Source organism: Artemia sp. Qi Xiang Cuo, chromosome 18, assembly GCF_049724085.1.
Source record: "Artemia sp. Qi Xiang Cuo chromosome 18, ASM4972408v1, whole genome shotgun sequence".
NCBI classification, from domain to species: Eukaryota; Metazoa; Arthropoda; class Branchiopoda; order Anostraca; family Artemiidae; genus Artemia; species Artemia sp. Qi Xiang Cuo.
Window position 1 is genome coordinate 10,398,427 of NC_142811.1, and position 21,425 is coordinate 10,419,851.

The 21,425-nt window shown below is 36.5% G+C and overlaps 3 protein-coding genes across 11 annotated transcripts in view; all 3 read left to right on the forward strand.

Annotated features, from left to right (window-relative positions):
- Positions 1–2,329: 2,329 nt before the first annotated feature.
- LOC148941194 (zinc finger Y-chromosomal protein 2-like) overlaps positions 2,330–21,425 on the forward strand; it is a 41,120-nt gene continuing 22,024 nt past the window's right edge. For 2 of the 9 annotated variants that reach the window (XM_089104290.1, XM_089104280.1), the window contains exons 1-2: positions 2,330–2,406; positions 12,874–13,013. In XM_089104290.1, the coding sequence (XP_088960416.1) occupies positions 12,968–13,013 (46 nt within the window). In that variant the 5' untranslated portion in view covers positions 2,330–2,406; positions 12,874–12,967. The other 7 variants (XM_089104281.1, XM_089104282.1, XM_089104287.1 and 4 more) reach the window with 7 other exon arrangements.
- Positions 6,095–6,682, forward strand: LOC148941195 (uncharacterized). The gene has a single exon (XM_089104115.1). It carries the CDS (start codon positions 6,095–6,097, stop codon positions 6,680–6,682), a length of 588 nt encoding a protein of 195 aa, XP_088960241.1.
- Positions 6,861–7,262, forward strand: LOC148941196 (uncharacterized). The gene has a single exon (XM_089104117.1). It carries the CDS (start codon positions 6,861–6,863, stop codon positions 7,260–7,262), a length of 402 nt encoding a protein of 133 aa, XP_088960243.1.

A 21,425-nucleotide genomic window follows, 5' to 3' on the forward strand; every position in this document is an offset into this window, starting at 1 on the left:
ACTATGTAAAAGGTCAAGGAAGAGGATTCAAACGGAAGTAACCCCAAAAATATTATCCATAAGAAAATTTACAATGCAGCTTAAAGTAAAAATTTGGGTATTAGGCTCATATTATTTTCTTGTCAAGTTTGAAATATTTTTGGACTTATTTATCACGAACAGTTGGTTAATAATGCCAAATAATGTTAGTACGAAGTAAAAGAATTAGTAAATTTTGTATGATCTGTAGCCTACAGCTATCATGTCCAGGCAGTAGATGGGCTGATATAAAAATGAGACTTCAATAAGCATTATATTCGGAATATGGATAGTCACAGGGTTGGTGGGAGGGTTGGGAGTTAATCGGTGACTATATAGTAATTATGAGGTAACCAAAAGAAAGAAAAGCATAGGAGAAAAAAAAATGAAAAAAATGTATGCTCCGGATGGGTATTTTCCGCACGGGAGTAAGTATTTTCCGAGGGTATTTTTTGTGGGGGATATTTTCCGCGGGGGTACTTTCCGTGGGGAGTATTTTCAGCAGGGGAGCATTTTCTGTGGGGTATATTTTTATGAGGAGGGGGAGGGGATATTTTCCGTTTTTCCGTGGGATGATTTTTTCGGGGGGGGGGGGGGTAAACACTCAAGTCCTTAGAAGCAGCATGAAAAACCAATAATGTCTCTATTGTCGTCAAAATTCTCTTTTTAATTTAAGTTTAAATTTACTTGTTTGGTTTAGTTCTTGTTTGTTTTAAGTTTTAATATTACCCCGTTCTTATAGGTTGAATTTGTCTATTTAATTTACTTATTTAGAAACCGCAAACAATGTTTGTTTTTGTTTTTAAATACTATTAATGAATTTCTGAGATTAATGACTTAATAAAAAATTGCTACTGGTATTTACAGTTCACATGTGTTCACTATTTTTCTTTTTTTTAAGCCAATTTTGAAGTTTTTACCGCATTATCAGCAATAATTGTTTTTAGCTATGGGTTCCAATCCCGGGCTCTGGCTCTAAAACCTATTTCGTAAAAGGTTTGATTTACTACGCAGATACAAGCCCTACTTGAGCCTGATAACGAAGCTAAAACCAATTTTGACTCCCAAATTTTCGCAACGAAATCCCATTTTGTTTTTTCCCCGAAAAATCCCCGAATCTTGAAAACTTGTCCCTGAAAACCCCCCAATTTTTAAGACTTATCCCCGAATCAGGGTTGCCACCGTGTTTAGGATTTTATTAGATCTAGTAAAAAAAAAATCTAGTAAATTTAAAGGATCTAGTAAATTTCCCGAAATCTAGTAAAAACTAGTAAAAACCCTTGATTTATAGTAAACAAAACTTTTTTTTATTTTCCATGAATTCAAGGACCAAAATTATCGTAAACATATGACAATTTACAATTTTCGCTTGTCTGTTTTACAATTTACAATTTTGCTTGTCTGTCTCAGAGACAGACAAGCAGTCACATATTTTCATAAACAGACACTACGCTTCTGGCGTCTAAAGGTCGACAAAATCAGCTTTCTGTGTATCAAATCTTACCAACTAAAAATGAAGCTATAATGACACTTGGATTTGTGAATCAAAACAAAAGCCAACCACCCAAGGTGCTTAGGTGAATCTCCTCAGTTTGAAAATCTTTATTGAGGAGCAAAGTATAATCACCTACGGAGCAAGTACTGACAAAACTCTCCAAAAGCGACCCCGCGTACCTCAGCGCCTCTAGAAGCAAAGTGCTGTACTACTTAATCGCTCCGAGCCAAAGTACTTTGCTACGAGCCAATAAATTAAGCTAGAGCGTGATTCAGGTGACGAGTGGCCGGGAAAGTTGTATTGAATTGTGTAACTACGGTATTTAGTTGCCAGGTTCGCATAGGTATGGAATCGTCTCCGGAGACGCGGACAAAAGGTCACTTTTTGTGTGTGGAGAGGATAGGTTTTGTAAGTACTTGTTCCGTAGGTGATTATACTTTGTTGAGGTGAAAGGAACCTGCTGAGAGAAATTAAAAGTAAGTACAAATGTAAAAAAAAGGATTTTTGAACTTGTAGGTTTCCTGAATTTTCAATCATACTATGGAAACGAAAGAAAAGAGAAAAAAAGAAGAGAAAAGGAAAAAAGATTTTTAAAATCGTATTGATTATCCTCCTATAGTAAAACTCGATGCTTGATGGTGCGCGTGCGGCATAGCCGCACCCCCAAAAAATTTTTTTGAGCATTTAGTAAAAACAGATGGGATCTAGTAAATTTTTCTTCTCCGATTTAGTAAATTCTTCCAGCTCAGGGTGGCAACCCTGTCCGGAATTTTAGTTTTCGAGAGTGGAAGCCCTGACTATAGGAGAGAGGGAAGAAAAGACGAATTAAAATTGAAATAAACCAAAAATATTCAAAATTGCTATTTCCCAAGTAGGGATAGCTGTGTGCCACGGTTTGTTGATTAAATCACAAGGGGCTCTGCCCTTGGGGTCCCTGACGCCTGTATACTCGTTTCGTTGTGCATTTTGGCCTTTGGCTTGCTTTGACTGTTATTGTGCTTTGTGCAAATTTTCCCAGATTCCTGCATACTGCATCTATCAAAGTGCTGAGAGTGCTTAGTAACCCATTTTTACCCTGCTTTTAAAGTTAGTGCTGTGCCTGCTTTTGAATTATATTGCTTGCTTATTTTATTTTTGACTGAGGGCTCCCTCCTCTGCTTGTAGCATTTTTGTTTTATTTATTTGACATTTTACTTCTTTTGTGATTTTATATTGTTGTTTTACCTGATTATTTTTAACCCATTGGGGTTTTTTTTGGGGGGGATGAATGACAGGACAATTAGGAGTAGGTCTAGTCCTGACACCCCTGACCCAATTAATTCTAGTGTTAGGATTTTGGCTTTAGGTGTTGAAGGTCCAAATGAAACCACAAGGTTGTTGACATTGGGTAGTAGTACAGTCATTGCCAAAAATTTTTTTGAACATCTTCATAATCATGAGTGCAGGGGCCATTATGGTTCAATGTTAGAAAGACTTGGACCAGATGGCTTCATTATAATAATAGCTGCAAACCAATCAATAGCTACAGCCATACTTTCAATTTCAGATATAGCTGTAAATGGTTGTAAAGTAAAGTTTGTGCTTGGTCCTAGTTCCAACCCTGCTTTGATAAGAAATAGAAAAGGAATTGTTTATATCCCATCTGAAGAGGTCACTCATCTGGATGACTTTGTTAAGGAGGTCCAAGTTGATAATAGAATAGAACATGTGGCATTGACCTTTAAAACACCAAGCCCTTCAGTTATCCCCCTGGTTTTCACCTTCAGTTGGAATGTTCAATTCCCTCTTAAAGTCTTTGTTTGGGATGGAAGGAATAAGTTCAGCAGTTTATATCCCGGGCAATACAATGCTGCAATTGCCAAAGTTTTGGCCACATGGCTTCAAATTGCTGCAGAGGAAGAGAATGCCTACTGTGTAGTAGACAACATACTCATAATGAATGTCCCAAATTAAAAAAAAATAAACAAGATCGGGTACTCAAGTGCCCTAACTGCAGTGGTAACCATGCTGCTAATGCTAGAGAATGCCCAGTATTCATGGAGAAGAAAGCAATTGTTACCTATTCCTTCACTAATAATGTCCCCATGAGGACTGCTGCCGAGGTCCTGAAGAAGGGACTTCCAACACAAGCCAAATATGTCCCTATGGCCCATAAAGACTCCTTCCTTCCTTTGACACCTAACCACCATCCAGTTGAGGACCTGAACAAGAAATATATGACCATGTTTGAAGGTGTTACAAAGCAGATCTCTTATCTGGCTGAGACAATAACATCACTTTGCAAACTAATATCTCAGATGATGCCAGCTAATCTTCAAAATGCAGTCCTTAGCCTGTCCAACATTGCTGAAAACCTAAACAGAGTTGAATCAAGCCCTACAACCAGTAACAACCCACCCCAAACCAGCAGCCCAAGGGCCCTTGAAAGAAAACGTAAAGGAAAAGAAGGTAGTAGTAATAAGCTACAAAGACCCAGGTTAGCTCCCTCACACACAAATGACTAGCTCCCTTTCAGTGTTCCAACTAAATATCCGGGGATTCAACCAAGCCAAAAGAAAAGAACTCCAAAATATTTTAGTCAGGCATACTCCTGATATTTTCTTACTTTAAGTAACTTTCTTAAAACAGGAGAATATTGTCCATGATTTCAAGGGGTACAATATTGCCCATTGGGACAGTCCACAAAACAGGTGGTGGCCTACTGTCTCTTGTGAAAAATGACCTAGCTTTTAGAATACATGACCCCAGTCCACAAGGGGAAATGGAGGTAGGCATAATTGACATAAAGCTACTGGGAAGTAACAAGTGGATTAGTATTGCTAACTGTTATGCCCCAAAGACAAATAAATTCTCCCTGAATCAATTCAAGCTGATTGTGAGTGCATGTGGCCCTGTGAAAATAATTAGTGGTGACTTTAACCTGCTCCACAGAAGGTGGGATACTGTATCACCAGAAGATCCAATTGCAACCCCTCTAACCGATTACATCCTGGAACCCATAAATAAGTTGTCCCTTGTCACCCCCAAAGACCTAAATACATGGCTGAACCCTCAGACAGGCAAATACAAAACCATTGACCTCACTTTCACATCATCAGATATTATAAATAGTGTAGAAATTCAGAAACCCTGTGACTTTGATTCTGACCATGAGGTTCTATCATTAACACTAGAGATCAACCCAGTAAGGTCAAGGTTCCAACCAGTGAAACTCTGGAAATTCCAAGACAAACTCTGGAACTCCTGGAAACACAACTTAAACCAAAAGGCTTCAGAAATTAAGACAAGTGACCAGTCAGTGGAATCATTATCTAATAAGATTACTTCAGATATAATAGCTTCTTCAGAAATAATATTTGTTTAAAAACAACCTCATCCAAAGATAAAAAATTCCACTCCTCTATGTAAAAATAAATGCAAGAAAGCCTACATAGAAAATAAAAAACCAAAAAATAACTTCTCTAGATACCCCTCAATTGAGAATAAAATAGCTTTCAAGCAAAAGACAGCAGAATTCAAAAAGACACTAAAGACTGAGACACAAGATGGATGGAGAAGGCTCATTGAAGACAAATTTGGCCACAACACCCCTGTTCGAGAGCTATGGAGAAATTTCCAGGTTTTTTCAGGTAAAAAAAAGAAGAACACCCATCCCTGCAGAAATACAGATGGGAAGGACTACAGAATTTTCAACCAATGGGAAACTTAATCTCTTCTTAGAAAAGTTTCTGAATGTAGATACACCATTACAGTTCACACACCATCAACTCAGTCTCAAAAACGGTACTGTTCCATTTTCTCACTTCAGCTTTCAGGAAGTTAAAGACACCATTTCAAAGCTCCAGCCTGGTGCAACTGGCCCTGATGGAATTCATAATTTAATGTTGAAAAATTTGCCAGATACATTTGTTGAGCTACTGACAGAGTTATTCAATAGATCTGTCATAGAGTCATCAATACCATCTGAATGGAATAAGGCAACAGTGATCCCACTGCTCAAGGCAGGAAAAGACCCTAGGCTGGTTGATTCATACCGCCCCATATCACTCACCTCTTCTGTTGCAAAACTAATTGAGAGGGTAATAAAGCAAAGAATTTTAACCCCATTATCAGATCACACTCAAATTGAATAGCTCGGATGTCTCCCAAGAAGGAGCATCATAGATGCCTTAGTTAGACTAGAGCATCTAATCAAACAAAGCTTCAAAAATGGAAAAGCAGCACATGTGATCTTTTTAAACATGGAATCAGCATTTGATAGAGTAGATGTGAGGCAACTAATCAGAAAGCTATCTGTAATGGGCTTACCAGACCCACTGGTAAATTGGATCCGCCAATTTTTGATGGGTAGGGAGGTCCAGAGTTCCCTGGGGGGCTCCTTCTCAGAATTTAAGAGGAAAGCCTTTGACATTGGACTCCCTCAAGGGGCTGTTCTAAGCCCTCTTCTCAGTTTATTGTCATGATATAAGCCTGGAAAATGTTCTTGGAGCAGAGCTCTTTCTGTATGCTGATGATATTGCTGTTGCAGTTGTGGGGAGAGACCCTGCATGCTTACAGTCAGCCTCTCAAAAAGCTTTAGATATGCTATCAACTTGGGCAAAAAGTAATAATATGGTCTTCTCAAGCCATAAGTCAGTTAGTGTGTTTTTCCACAATTTGCATAACCTGGATGCTTTCAAACCACTGGTGAAACTGAATGGACATGGGATTGTGGTTGCAGAACATGCACGCTTTCTGGGAATTGTATTTGACCAAAAACTGACATGGAAACCCCATCTGGATGAGCTGATTGGCAGTCTCAAACAAAGACAAAACTTCATTAATGCTCTCTGTCTTGGAAGAAGAGGAGCCCCCACAGTCTTTGCTTCAACTATTGTCAAGTCAGTGGTGATATCCAAGATAGACTATGGATCATTTATATATGGTTCTGCTAAGAAATGTCTCCTCAAGAACCTTGACACTACCCTCCATGCAATCTTACGAAGAGCACTTGGCTGCCTAAAATCAACTCCTATTGCAGCTATGTACTGTGAAGTGGGGATCCAGTCCCTTCACTCCAGAAGAAAATATCTCCTCGAAAGATATTTTGCAAAGAAGATAAGACCCAAGAACCACATTATCCACAAAGGAATCACTAACCATCACAACCCTGATGTTTATTACAAATGAACCGGGATGCCCTCTTTTCAGAGATTCCTTTGCCATTTTGGCATGGAAGAGTTCATATAGAATGGCAGGCTGACTGAAAAATTTGGATGATGATTCTCCCAGCGCCTCCAAAGGAATTGCGGAATTGATTATTCCTAAGATCAGCATTGAAAAAAAGGAGGACCTCCCCCAAGCTGTGATGAAAATCATATTGCTGGGAAAGTTTGCAGAATACCAGGACTACATCCAAGTTTACACAGATGGCTCTAAGAAAGAAACAAAATGCAGCTGCGCAGTATTTATACCCTCCCAGGGCCTGTCTCTTTCCTACCGTTTACCCCCCTACCTGACAATTTTCTCTGCAGAACTTATGGCACTTAAGTTTTCTCTTCAAGCCATAGCAAGCCAAACAGAGACCAAAAATCGGAAGTATATTGTCTGCACTGATTCACTGTCAGCTCTGGACTACCTTTCACACCAGCAGCACCAAGCAAGAAATGTTGCCTTGGAGATTGAAAATCTGACTACACAACTTGCAAGAAAGGGTATACCAGTCCTATTTATATGGGACCCAGCACACTGTGGTATAAAGGGAAATTAATTAGAAGACCAGGCTGCAAAACAAGCCTCCCATCTGGGTCTGATCACTCAAACCCCTATTGCTGGACCTGAATTCATGTCTTCAATTAGTTCAGAAATTTTGGAGGAAGAAGAGGCTTGGCTCCGTTTTTTCCATACCCAGCTCCTGGATCTGTATAATTACAAGCAGCCATCAAAAGAAATGTACCTCTCATCTCGCATTCTTTCAACTTGTCTCTTTTGTGTTAGATGTGGCCATGCAAGGACTAAATCAACACTCTTACGTTGGAAAATGACCCCTACCCCCAACTGCGACACATGTGAAGTTTACAAAGACATACGTCACATCATCTTCAACTGTAGAAAATATGAAAATGAGAGGGAAATACTAAGGAATTGCTGTAAGAGGGCATTTAAAGCATTCACAATGTGCTCTGTTCTGGGACATCACATGTCTCCTCCTTGGGCTAGATAACTAAGCATAAACCTTTTCGGTAGATTTGTTAAGACTTAGTTCATTCCCTTTAAGGTTTTTTTTTTTTTTTTTTTTTTTCTTTTACACCCTTATATTATCTCATTTTAGAGTCATCACAATTTGTATATTTTTTCTTTTTATCTATGTTCTATCAGTTTTTTTTCTTTTTTTTTTTTTAGTTGACGCATGTGACAGGAATGTTGTATATTGGCATTATTTATTTAATTGTGTTTCAATTGTATTTTAATTGTTTTATGACAAAGCAGTACCGAATTACTCTGATTCTTGTTTTTCGACGCAGGCATTTGCTACATGTGAATGACCAATAGCACAATAAGTGATACCTGACATGGCTCAATGAATATTGACTAAAGTGACACCCAAGCAAGCTAGTGATTACAGAAGGCACAGATTAATCGAGTGATACGAACGCATATGACTGATTGGTCGAACGCGTCAAACCCCAAACAAAAACAACATAGGAGAGAGGCTGTTATGAAGGAAATATCTTGATAAAAAGCAAAACTAGCATATTTATAAAGAGTAGTCGAATTCTCCACTCTCTAGAAGGGGATACCACTAGATGGCTAATTTGAAAGTGTATAGCCTAGCCTATATAGGCTATACAAATCTTTAAATTAGCCAACCAGTATGATAAGTCTAGGAGCCCAGCTGGACATAAAGAAACATGTTAAGAAAACAATTCTTACTCCATAATATGCAAAATAATTATAGTTAACACATTTTGTAGTAGGATAAACTTTATCTTCACTTCTTTCCTTGTTTTCTAAGAAATTCATGAATTTTCAGAACCTATATAGGCTAACCGGTAAAAGTTCTACCGAATAATATTATTGACTTACGCATAAAGTGAATATACCACTCGATGCCCTTTTTTATGCTGATTACAAATATAGTAGGATAAGACACCCAGTAGTCGGCCACCTGCCTATTCTCAGACAGAATGTAACTAACAGGGAACCTATCTCTAGGCTAATGTGCTTAGAAAGTTTTTAGAAGGCAGGTGTCTAGTGTAATGTTCCCTGTTAGTTACATTCTGTCCAAGAATAGGCAGGTGGCCGACTACTGGGTGTCTTACCCTAATCATTTCTATTAGAAATTAATTTCAGCCCCCCCCCCCCATATTTGCCAATTCAGGGTATATATTTATACAACCTAACCCTGAATTGGCATATAGGCTAGCCTATAGGGGGGTGGGCTGAAATTCATTTCTGATAGAAATGATTATTATACTTGTAGTCAGCATAAAAAAAGGCATCAAATGATGCATTCACTTTATTCCTTACTCAATAATATGATTTGGTAGAACTTTACCAGCTAACCTATTTACAGAATATATCCCCATAATATGCCACCAATATATACCCCCACCCCCTAATGTGTAAATATGCAGTAACCCCCAAATAACATTCATTTGCACCACAGATTAACTTTACCCCTATATTAGCCATATGGTGGATATTTCTCTATAAGGGACACCACAAGATTCTGCAAACTACTTTAAACATTTGAAAATACTTGATCTATTGACATCATTCCCTAGGACATACTAATGAACTTTACTGGTAAAATTTTAGTTTACCTACTTTTCATTATCTTTGTAAGGTGTTAGCTTAGGAAAATTAAACTTTCAGTAATGAATCCAGGGCCCAAAACAAGCTCTGAGAAGGTATTGGCAAGCCTATTGAAATTTGGCAAAACAACATTTTACCCTACTTTTTAGATATCAGTTTCTTTTTCACTGGTTTTAGTTCTGAAAATGCAATTCCTGTTATTTGAGTGGAAATTTTAAGCCAAATCAATGGGTTTTCTTCTAAATTTAGGAAATGTATTTGCAGATCTTTGGAACCTCATAAATTAGGACTGAACAAATTTCTGAAGCTGAACACAGTTTTCTTGTGCTTCATAAGCAGAGGTTTTATTTTGCAAGGTTTTACTTTTATCAGACAAAGATTTTTTTAGGTCATCAAAGGTCACTGTCCTCTAGAGGGGGAAGGAGTGAAGGCAGGGATTTTGTCTATTATACCAATCATGCCAATATTTGAACTGCATGATGTTAAAAAACAATCATTATTTCATAATATGCAGAATAATTGTAGCTAACACATTTTGCATACAGACCCACTATACTTTACCCCCAACCACCCTAATTTGCTAATATATAGCCCAAATTAAACAAGTCTGATGCATTCTGTCACTTGTTTTTCTGATTCCAATTTTCTCACAATGGTTCAATTTACAGGCACATAGGTTGAAACAAGAGAGCTGCATTGGGAGAATAGGAAGAAATATATCATTTGTGCTATATATTTTCACATTGGGGGGGGGGTAAAGTATAGCAGGTTTGCATGCAAAATGTGTTAGCTACAATTATTCTGCATGTTATGAAGTAAAAATTGTTTTCTAACTTCACTTCTTGGGTGTGATTGCTATAATAGACAAGTGCCAAGGTAGGTATTTAAAAATACCTTTCCAGAACATATTTTATTTTGTAGACCCATTGCTGAAAGTTTCATTTTCCTAACCTAACCCCATTCAAAGATAGCTTAATGTAGCTAAACTAGAATTATATTACTTTACTCTCCCCTCCTCTAATGGTCAAATGGTAAACCATAAATTGTAAATTTAAAGAAAGTCAATGTCAAAGTTATCTAGTTTCAAGGTAGTATAACAGATCCTATAGTGAGGAAAAGATGATTGCTAACTACTGCACATCTTACCCTATAATCAGAAGTTAGCTTCTTATTTTGGTTTGCATTACCTTTGTGTTTATTTTGTAGATAAGATATTTATTTAAAGAATCACTATCACAAGCCCCCAAGGGCTAAATTCAAATTTAGATTAAAAAATATCATAAAAAATCAAATTGGATAACTGGCAAAGGATGCCAAAACTAAAATGAAAAAAGGAAAACCAGAATGAATAATCATTTGTTAGTCAATAATTTAAAGTGCTAATTGCAATGTTTGGTAGAAAAATCTTTATTTATAACCCAGGCACCTACAATAAAGAACTCTATAAGCAAAGCAAGCATAAGTGCATAATAACAAGCTGGTGTACAAGCACAAGAGCAAGGCATGAAATAATGCTACATCCTCCCTCAGCTATTTTCTAAAGGATGAGCAGCCTTTACCTCTAGGTGTGGAGATGTTGGGCTCACTCCACTAACTGCCAGTGACTTGGCAAATTATCACTCACTACAGGACACAAAAGAACACTACACCAAGAGGTGCTAAGCTCACTCCCATCAGCTGCCAATGGGATTTGGCCAAACATCACTAGACACAAATGTCATATTGTCACTTGGTTAATATTTATAGGTTTAGTCTCTTTGGTGGCTTCACCACTCTGCTGGATCTTGTTGCCTGAGCAGCCGTGGCTTGTGCTGGAGTTATACTAGACAGTTCATCTGCTGGCATGCATGGATCAGCTACAGCCATACCAGGCTTGGTGGCAGTTGTTGGGAGTCTCTAAAATGATATGTATGAAATCACACTTGCAGTAGTGTCATGGTAATCAGTAACCCAGCTCTGGTTGAGTGACCTTGATACAGCCTTGGGTGGATAATCCATGGCAGGTCTATCATCAGGCATGGGATAAGAGGCTGCTTTGATTAAGTGTCTTGGTTCCAGCAAAGTATCAAACCATCTTTAAATGACAGGTAGTATGATCTTGGTTTGTCTGGAAATTATAAACACAATTTGCACTTTACTGAAAACAAAATACATTTGAAATGTTTTCACTTTTCTTACTTCCATAAATAAAAAAATATCAAAACCTTAACAAAGAACTTATCTTAATTTTATCTTAACTTATCTTAACTTATCTTAATTTTGGCTCGTTTTGAGTTTGACTTGGCTATCTATTGTAATTTCTGTTCGTTTTGAGCTTCATTTAGTTATTGATTGTGATTTGTGGTAGTTTTATGCTTGGAAGATTATTTGACTTTATTTTTGCTCATTTTTGGCTTAATAGAGCTCTTTACTTTTCTTTGAAAAACTTGTCTTGTGGAAAAAGTTTTTAAAATCAATTGTTATAAGAGGTTAAAAGACTACTAAGGTAGATGAAAGGGCTCTGAATTTTGTATTTCCTCTCTTTTTTTAGTTAGCTGTATGGATCATGATGCAGAGTCTATAGATACTGGTGTGATCTTTGTTTTGGCTGTGTTAATGACCATTCCAAAGGCTTTGGCTGCTGACACTAGCTTGTTTGTTTCAGTTTTGAGGACATGTTCATGACTTTTTATTTTCACAATATCATCTGCATAAGCTAAATTTTTGATAAATTTGCCTCCAATAAATGTGCTGTCTGTAATTTTAGCAAGAGATAGAGCTGAATTTAGAAATAGATTAAACAGATGAGAGGATAGGACATAGCCCTGGAAAACACCTGCTAACTTCTGAAACTCTTCAGCCAGTTCCTCAAGCATCTTAATCTAGCTAGCAAAATTTAAAAACATTTCTTTGATCAGGGCTACCATGTTTTTGGGGACTCCACAATGCAGAAGTTTGTGCCAAAGCCTGTTGTGCTATTTTATATCAAGCTTAAAATCAATAAAAAGTAAGAGAAGTTCTTTCAGAATCTCAGTATGTTTCTCCATCAGTTGCCAGGTGGAGTATGTTTGATCTATGGTAGATTGATCTCTGAAAGCCAGCCTGAAATTCCTCTGAGGTGAAGTCTGCCGGGGATTTGAGTCTGTCAAATAGGATTTTCCAAAGAATCTTTGCTGGTTTGCTTGTCAGGCTAATTGGACTGTAGTTGTTACAATCGCCTTTTTGCCCTTTATATATGGGGAAACAATTGTGTCTTTGCCCAGGATCTGGGGAAGTGGCCCATTCCCCTCATCCTTGTTGTAAAAGGATTTATCAACAAATGCATGTTGATAATTACCAGTTCTTCTGGACCCAACTCTGACTGGATACCATCTGGTCCCTTTTTCACCCTTTTTGTAAACATGTAGAATTGTGGCTTTTGTCCAGGATCTGGGGGAAGTGGTCCATTTACCAGATGCCTTTTGTGACTTAATGATATATATACCTGTTCTTCTGGCATGTATCTTTTATAGGCTATATCAGATTTGCATTACGTTCACTTTATGGTTAAGGACAAGGTGTTTTATAAAATCTGTGCTTTCTAGGAAGTGATGGTGATTGTCTTTTAAAGAGGAGCAGATTTTATTTGGATAATTTCTAAAAAACGGAATATAAAATTATTATAAAAAAAACTTCAAAATGACTGAAGAAATTACACTTGTTGAGGTTCCAATTATTCAGGAAGGTAAGTCAAATTGATTATTGTTTTTGATTTTTATTAGATGCTGTAAATTTTCTTGTTTTTGAAGCCAGTGTTTTCAAGTCTTTACAAATACCTTCAATGCATTTACTTTATGCGTTTTTCATATTTTTTAGTCATATTATTATCGATGCATGCTGTTTAATCTTTTCTTTCAGTGGGCTTGAAGATAAAGCCCAAATATTTTAAATTTTAGTAGTATTAAGTAAAAAACAAACTTTTTCCAAAAGAGTTCTTTAAAGGAAAGAAGAGCCATATAAAGACTAAGCTGAGCACAAATAAAGGTCCACAATAATTCAAGCTTAAAACGCCCTGAAATTACAATCCATGGAGAAATGGAACCCAACATGAGCAAAATTTAAAATAAATGATCACATCAAATTTTACCAAATATTTAGAAAATTACCAAATATTTTAAGTTTTAATAGTATTAAGTAAAAAACAAATTTCTTCTAAAAAAAACTTTTTAAAGAAAAGAAGAGCCATATAAAGACTAATCCAAGCACAAATAAAGGTCCACAATTATTCAAGCTCAAAACGCCCTTAAATTACAATCCATACATAAATGGAACCCATCACAAACACAATTTAAAATAAATGATCACATCTGATTTGATAACAGATACTTAGATAAATGAGCAGAAATTACTCTGAGTGGGGTTCTAAACCCTATGGTTTCTAAAAGCCAGAATATAATTTGTACTTTACTGAAAAAAATCAAATGAATTTACTGAAAAAAATGTACATTGTCAGTTTAATATACATATACTGATATTTATTTCTTAAAATCTTAATTAATTTTTTATTTCTTAAAGTTATAAAAGTGAAAACATTTATAAGAATTTTTTTCATTAAAGTACAAATTATTTTCCAGCTCTTAGAACTCATAGGGTTTAGAACCCTACTTAGATTAATTTCTGCTCGTTTTGAGTTTGACCTATTTTAATTTGTGTTTGTTTTGGGTTTCATTTATTTATTAATACTGATTTGTGGTAGTTGTATGCTTGGTAGATCATTTGATTCTATTTCTGTTCATTTTTGGTTTAATGGAGTTCTTTACTTTTTTTTCAAAAACTTATTTTGTGCAAAATGTTTTTTTGATTAATTTCTGTTAGTTTTATATTAACATAGTCTTTTTCAGGGAGAAAGAGTGAGCCTCTTCTGAAGTTAAACATCCCTCCCTTCCTTAAAAACCTTTAATACCCCCTGTGCATAACTTAAAACCCATGCCCCTAATCTCTGGGTTTTTTTTTTGAACCCCTAAAGCCTTGTTATATGATATTTAGACTATTTTGAATAGAAAGGCTATCTCAAAATTTCTATTACGTGTATTTCGGGACAATATGACGTGTGTGTAGAGGGGAAAGAGTAGATGCCCTCTGATCACTTTGACTCTTAAAAAGGGCACTAGAGTGTCTGGTTACCAATCCAATGAGCCCCCTTTGAAGTTTTTATGACCACACTTTCTATAAAAACCCTATATGTTCCCAGGGCGAAACTTCCAACCCTTGCCCTGAGGGCTGGGGGGATTTGTTATCCTTAAAGACATAATTTCCAGACCTTTCTGATAGGTTTAACAAAATGGCTGTACCAAAATTTTGATTGGAAGTGTTTGAGGAGATGATAGGCGTTGAGGGATACATTTGCCCCCTGATCACTTTCGACTGATAAAAAGACAATAGTCCTCTCAATTTCCAATCAAATGAGCCCTTTTTGAAGCTTCTACGGCAAAAAATTCTATAAAAATGGTAAATGACCCAAAAGCATAATCTGTGACACAGGTTTCAAGGGCTATGGGGGGAGGGTTGTCATTCTGAATTACCTCTTTTTCACGACATATAGCCGAATTGAACAAAAGAATAACCTGAAAATTCCGACTACACAAGCTTGGGGCTATTGTGGCCGTGAGAGGGGGGTTACCTAGCCTTCCTACATTTTCGACTATTAAAAAGGGCGCCAGTTTTATCAATTTCTAACTGAGTGAGCGCGTTTTGAAGTTTCTACGACAACGCTATCTATAGAAACCTTAAATGCCCCCCCCAGGGCATCACTAACAGCCTTTGCTCTGGGGGCTCTCTGGGGTTTGTCATCCTCAAATACATAATTTCCAGAACTTTCAACTATGTTGAACAAACTGGCAATTTCAAAACTTCGATTGAATGTGTCTGGGGAAATGATGGGCGTGATAGGGGGGTTAGTTGCTCTCCATTCACTTTCGACTATTAAAAAGGGCACGATCCATTTCAATTTTCAATCAAATGGGTCCTTTTTGAAGTTCCTACGACAAAACATTCTATAAAAACCATATATATCCCCAGGGCATAACTTCCAACCCTTGCCCTGTGGGTTTGGGGGGGGGGACTGCAATCCTAGAAGACATGATTTCCAGAACTTTCCACTATGTTGAAGAAAATGGAAGTCTTAAAATTTTGATTGGATGTGCTTCGAGAAATTGTGGGTGTGAGAGGTGGGTTAGTTGCCCTCCAATCACTTTTGACTATTAAAAAGGGCACTAGCCCTTTCAATTTCCAATTGAATGAGCTCTTTTTGAAGTTTTTACAACAACGCTTTCTATAAAAAGCTTATATACCCCCTGGGCATAACTTACAACCCTTGCCTTGAGGGTTGTGGGGGAGTGTCCTCCTCAAAAACATAATTTCTTTCTGGAAATCAACTATGCTGAACAAAATAGCTATCTCAAAATTTTGATTGGATATGTTTGGGGAAATGGTGGGCTTAGAAGGGGTGTTATTTGCCTTCCAATCACTTTCTATCATTAAAAAGGGCACAAGCCACTCCAATTTCCAATTGAATGACCCCTTTTCGAAGTTCCTACGACAACTCCTTCAATACGAAGTGCCCTGGTCTAAAGAAAAATAAATAAATAAATAATACATTGTGCCAACATCGTTCTTTACTTAGGCAGCACTATTGCACTGCCTATGATTGGGTCTTGCTTTTTGTGTGAAGTTTACTCCTTAGGTGTCTCTGAGACATAACCTTTGTGTTCATGAAATATTGCCGGTATTCCACTTTTACGACCTGGATGCATATGATTGATGGTTATGCTGGGTGTATAACCGAACTTGAGAGCTTGTACATGCGCTTTTTTTATAACCTGGACGAACATTGCATTTTTTTTTCTGCTGGTCAGCATTTCCCAGAGCATTCTTTAAAATTTTCGACTTGATACACTTAGTTGTTCCTGAGATTATTGCAAATACTTACTTACTTATTTAATTCTCCTGCTGACATAGCGCCACCGTCAAGAGTGCAGACAGTATCCTTCTCCAGTAAACCCGGTCTTGAGATGTCGCGGGTACATCTTCAGGTCTTATGCTTTATTCGATTTAGTATCTTTGATTTCGTTCAACAACCCTCTTAAAAATTTCAAACATTCAACATAATAGACTTTGATATTTTTGAGCTATTGTACATGCGTATTTTTGACAACCTAGATGCTATTGTCCAAACGTACTTTTGGCAACCTGGATGCAATTTGTGTCTCATGGTCTAGTTTAATAGCCCCTCAATTTTTTGAGACTTTCAGCTTAATATCCTAAGCTGTTTCTGAGATATTGTAGATGTATCCCCTTAACAACATGGATGCAAATAGGGCCTTCTGATTTAAATCAACATCCTTCCCAGCATTCCATGAAAATTTGGACTAAATACTCTCAGTTGTTCCTGAGGTATTTCAGATTCGTTAATTTGAAATCTTGGATGCACATAGTATTCTTTTCACTTTGTTCAACATTACCCTCTGTATTCCCTCGGTTGTCCAACTTAGTACCTTTAACCGTTCCTTGCTAATACACCATTTTGATAGCTTGCATATAGTGTATAAGCATTTAGTTCAATATCCTCTCAACATTACCTGGAAGTACCAAAGACATAAAATTGAAAACGTTTTCTAAAACTTAAATCTAATCGTATTTGAAAACTGGATTTTGTCGCGGATTTTCGTTGGTTGTTGCAAATAAAGTTTATTAGCCCCGCCCAGGGATAATGCGGGAGTTTCTATCTGTCTTAGAGGCGCTAGTTCAGTTCGTTTGATTACAAATTTATATAACATATATCATCAATCCAAGTGGCAGCCCAAAGAAAGACATGACAGTGCTTGTTACTGGGCGACCACATATATCTGACTTAACTAACAATATAAATAAAATAGGAAACAAGACCACAAAATTATGACCAGTCTCTATCATGAAAACAAAAATAATTATGCAAAAAAGAATAATAATGATAACAAAGATACGTATGTGAACAAAGCCCAAACGAATTTTTTCATTTTACTCTTAAATAAACCAAGGTGCTTCGCCACCCAAATGCTTTCTGGAACGGAATTCCAAACCCTAAGACATAGAAATCTGACCGAAAAACTTGCTCTAGTTCCACTTCTGTTTTCAGTGACTAGATTATCAACATTGCGGGTACTGTATGTTATTTTCTCTGTAAAATACCATGAAATAGGCCAGGACTTGCACATTTCCAACATTGACACGTGAATATTCTTGTTTTATAATTTTAAAGTTGTCCAACACTAAGATTTTTTTATTTGTTAAAACACGCCGCAGTATCTTTAACTTTTTTCATCGTATCCACCAATGAGCCTATCACTTCTTTCTGAAGAATTTGCATTCATTTAAAATTCGAATCAAAGTCATGGCAACACAACAGCAACATTTTAAGAAATTTAAAAATAAATTTCTTGTGAATTGTTGTCTCGATTTATCAGTAGTTGTACTGAACCGATCGTGCTCAAAATCCTCCTCAGGGCCAAAATGTGGTGTTTTCTTTTGTGGCTGTTTATGTTTTCCCCACAGTAGAGTGTAGACGGTTTTGCATCATGTTACTATAATTTACTGTTTATCTTAAAGCTCATTCCAATAGGGAATGCAAAGAACTCCTCCTAAAAAAAAGTACCTCTGGACCCCACCCTAAATACTAATGAAATTGATCCATTTTTACCCCATCTTGGCTGGTCAAGCTCTCTATCACAAAGCTCACATGAAAGCTCAAATTCTGATAATAGTACAATGATCAGTGATGGAGCTAATGTCACCATAGATGATAATGGATTTCAAATGGTCCTTTCTAGGAGCTCAAAAAAAAGAAAAAAACGTCCCCAATCAAAAGTATCTCCCCTCCCCTTGTCCAAGTTTCTTCTTTCCAAAAATAGGACATTTACTTCAAAATTTCTCCTAATTACCCCCTTTGAAATAAAAAATATTACTTACAAAAAGGTTTTGAAATTTCAAAATGTTAAAATCAATGTTTCCTCTTAACATTCACCGTAATGGATCTTTGCTAATAGCTGTCCAAGATCAGAAATCAGCAGATATAATACTTAATCCAAAATCTCTTCTGAACACCCCAATTAATTCATCTAAATGGAACCCAAAACAATCCCCGGTAAAAATAGTAGCATATTATGTTCCCCTGGACACACCAATTGAGGAATTAAAAGAAGGGCTCTCAGTTAGGGTTGGTAATACAATCCCTGTAGAATATGTCAATCATCTCGGTAAACCCAACTCTAATAGGTTAAAAACAATTAGATCTTTCTTATTTACACTGAAGAAAAAATTTGATATCCCACAAAAGTTATTCCTATTTGGGCAAATCAAACCGCACAGGGAATACAAGCAGAAGCCTATCCAGTGTCAAAAATGACTAAAACTGGGACACACGAAAAATAAATGTAATGAAATTCTCATAGCCTGTGTTAATTCTAAAGGGTCTCATCATAAAGATTTTACAAATTGCAAAAGCACTCAGCCTACATGTATCAATTTTTAAGTCACACATGAATCAACCAATAATCACAATACCCTTCATATAAGAAACGACTACTAGGGGTCTACATAGCAAGAGAGAAGGCCATTCCATACCCTTTTGCAGCAATGGAGGAAAATGCTTCCCAATCACACCAAATAAAACCCATATTGAAACCAAATAAAACTCCAAAGTCAAACACTCCCAATGCATCAAGTGCTTCTTACAAAACACCATCCTTTAAGCCCCCAGCTCACATCTCTATCAGAAAGAATCACCAAGCCAGGAAGCCTCCTTTCCTATTGAGGTGAGGCTGCCCTGGCACCCCCCTCCAAACAAGAAAAAAACCATAAACACTACCAGGAATTGATCCCTTAACTGACTAATTGGATGCACAACCAAACATACAACCCCCAAGTACATGCTTATTAATTCTAAACTGAAATACACTTCAGACCGTGAATATAATACAAAACCAGAAAACAAATGTCATTGACAAATTGGCAAAAATCAATATCTCGAACCATATGATCATTCAAGCGAAAGCATATATTGCTTTACTATCAAAAAAACTGAACATTGATGCACTATCACATCAAAAGTAAATCAACAACACGACACATATCAATACTCCAGTGGATCGTAAGATCACTTTCAGAAAATAAGTTAAATGAGCCAATACCTTTTATGAATAATAATTCCAGCAATATTGCTTGCCTCCACAAAACTCATTTATCCCAAAATAAACAAACCAACTCTCTGGGATACACTATCCTGAGAAAGGATAGAACATCAGCGAGAAACGGAGGCGGAGTATCTTTAATAGTTTAAAATAATACAAAATTCTGTTGTATCAACTTTTCACATTTTATAAATGATGTTGATGCAATTATTATCCGTGTTTTGCTGAATAATACAGAAACCTACATATGAAGGTCTTTTAACCTTATTGGCCAAACTACAAATGTCTTGGGATTTTTCAGCTACATAAATAATTCTAATATGTTAAAAATATCATTACTTGTGGAGACTTTAATTTCCATAGCCTTTTGGGGGGAAAAAGACCAGCAAATGAAGCAGATAAGTTCATTGAACGTATGACTTCAAATAATAATGGATTATCTGGTGCTACCCCTCCAAACTGGAATATATATTTCAGCCCAAAAAATCGCAGATTCTCTACAATTTATCAACAAATTTTGTCTTTAAATATTTTGAATAAAATTTATATAAATAAAATTGATACTCTTTGTACTAACCACTTTGCCATAGTTTGTTACCTAAACGAGCCTACTGTAAACTTATCACATATCTCTAAATATATCATCACTAAAACAAATTTGCCTATATTCCAAAACTAGCTAAATAATGAAATTACAAATTTCACCCAAAATTCATGCATTTCAAACGCAACAGCTGACATGCATGCTGAAGTTTTGGCATCTTTACTAATAAATACAGCTAATCATGCTATCCCCAGGACAACACCCAGGAAAACCTTCCCTTAACATATTCACAAAGCATGGTGGGCAAAGGAGTTCCAAAGTAAATGGAAAACAAAAAAGGCAGCTAGGATAACGTTCTTTAAAAAACCATCACCTACTACATATTTAAAAAATTGCAAACAGAATCTAATCCAAAAAGGACCATAATAATTGCTAAATATTACTACTGGAACAATTTTGCTAATAGTCTCTCCAGAGAAACACATGAGCAATTTATACATAGAGTCATAAGCCGCATCTGTGGGAAAAAGACTTCCCCCAATTTACTTCTGTATGAGCTTATGCATAATAAGATCCATTATGACAATGATAATGAAAAGGTTAAGCTATTTGCTAATATTTTTTTAACAAGTTTGAATAAATAAATTATAGCAAAATGCCCGCAATCCTCATGACCCCTAGTTACCAACTATGTCCAAGATTCGAGCATATGACCAGCCCATTTTAGATCCAGGAAAGGAACAATGTAATTCATCATATTAGGCACAAACCTAGTAGTAGCTATGACAATATACACCCTACATGGATAAATAATCTCACCCTTCATACAAACAGGAACTTCTAAATTGTTATAATCATGCTTGGGCTTCATCTATGCTCCCCAATATCTGGAAATGTTCGTCCCTCCTACCAATCCTAAAGAAAAATAAACCCAAAAATAACCCTGAATCTTAAAGCCCCACAATGATTATTCCTGTTATGAGGAAAATAATGGAGAAAATGATCTATTACCAACTCTTCTTGTTCGTTGAGAAAAATAATATGATCCCTAACACTCAAACTGGATTCAGGAAACACCATTCCTCCACAGACGCTTTCATATTGTTAAAAAATGCAATAAAAGAACCATTTTCAAATAAAAATGTGCTAGTTGTAGCTTTCCTAGATTTTGAAGGGGCATACGGCAGTATGAAACACCAGTTCTTTTCAATTAAACGTGTTAACCTTGGACTACTCCCCAAACTAGTATTCTATACAAACCCTCTAATATAATCGACAAATTTCATTCTTTGTACAGTCTCAGCTTATTCACTCCTAAATACAATAGTTAAAGATCTTACTTAAGGAGCGGCTATAAGCTACCTCCCCTTTGCCCTAAATCTCTGGGGCA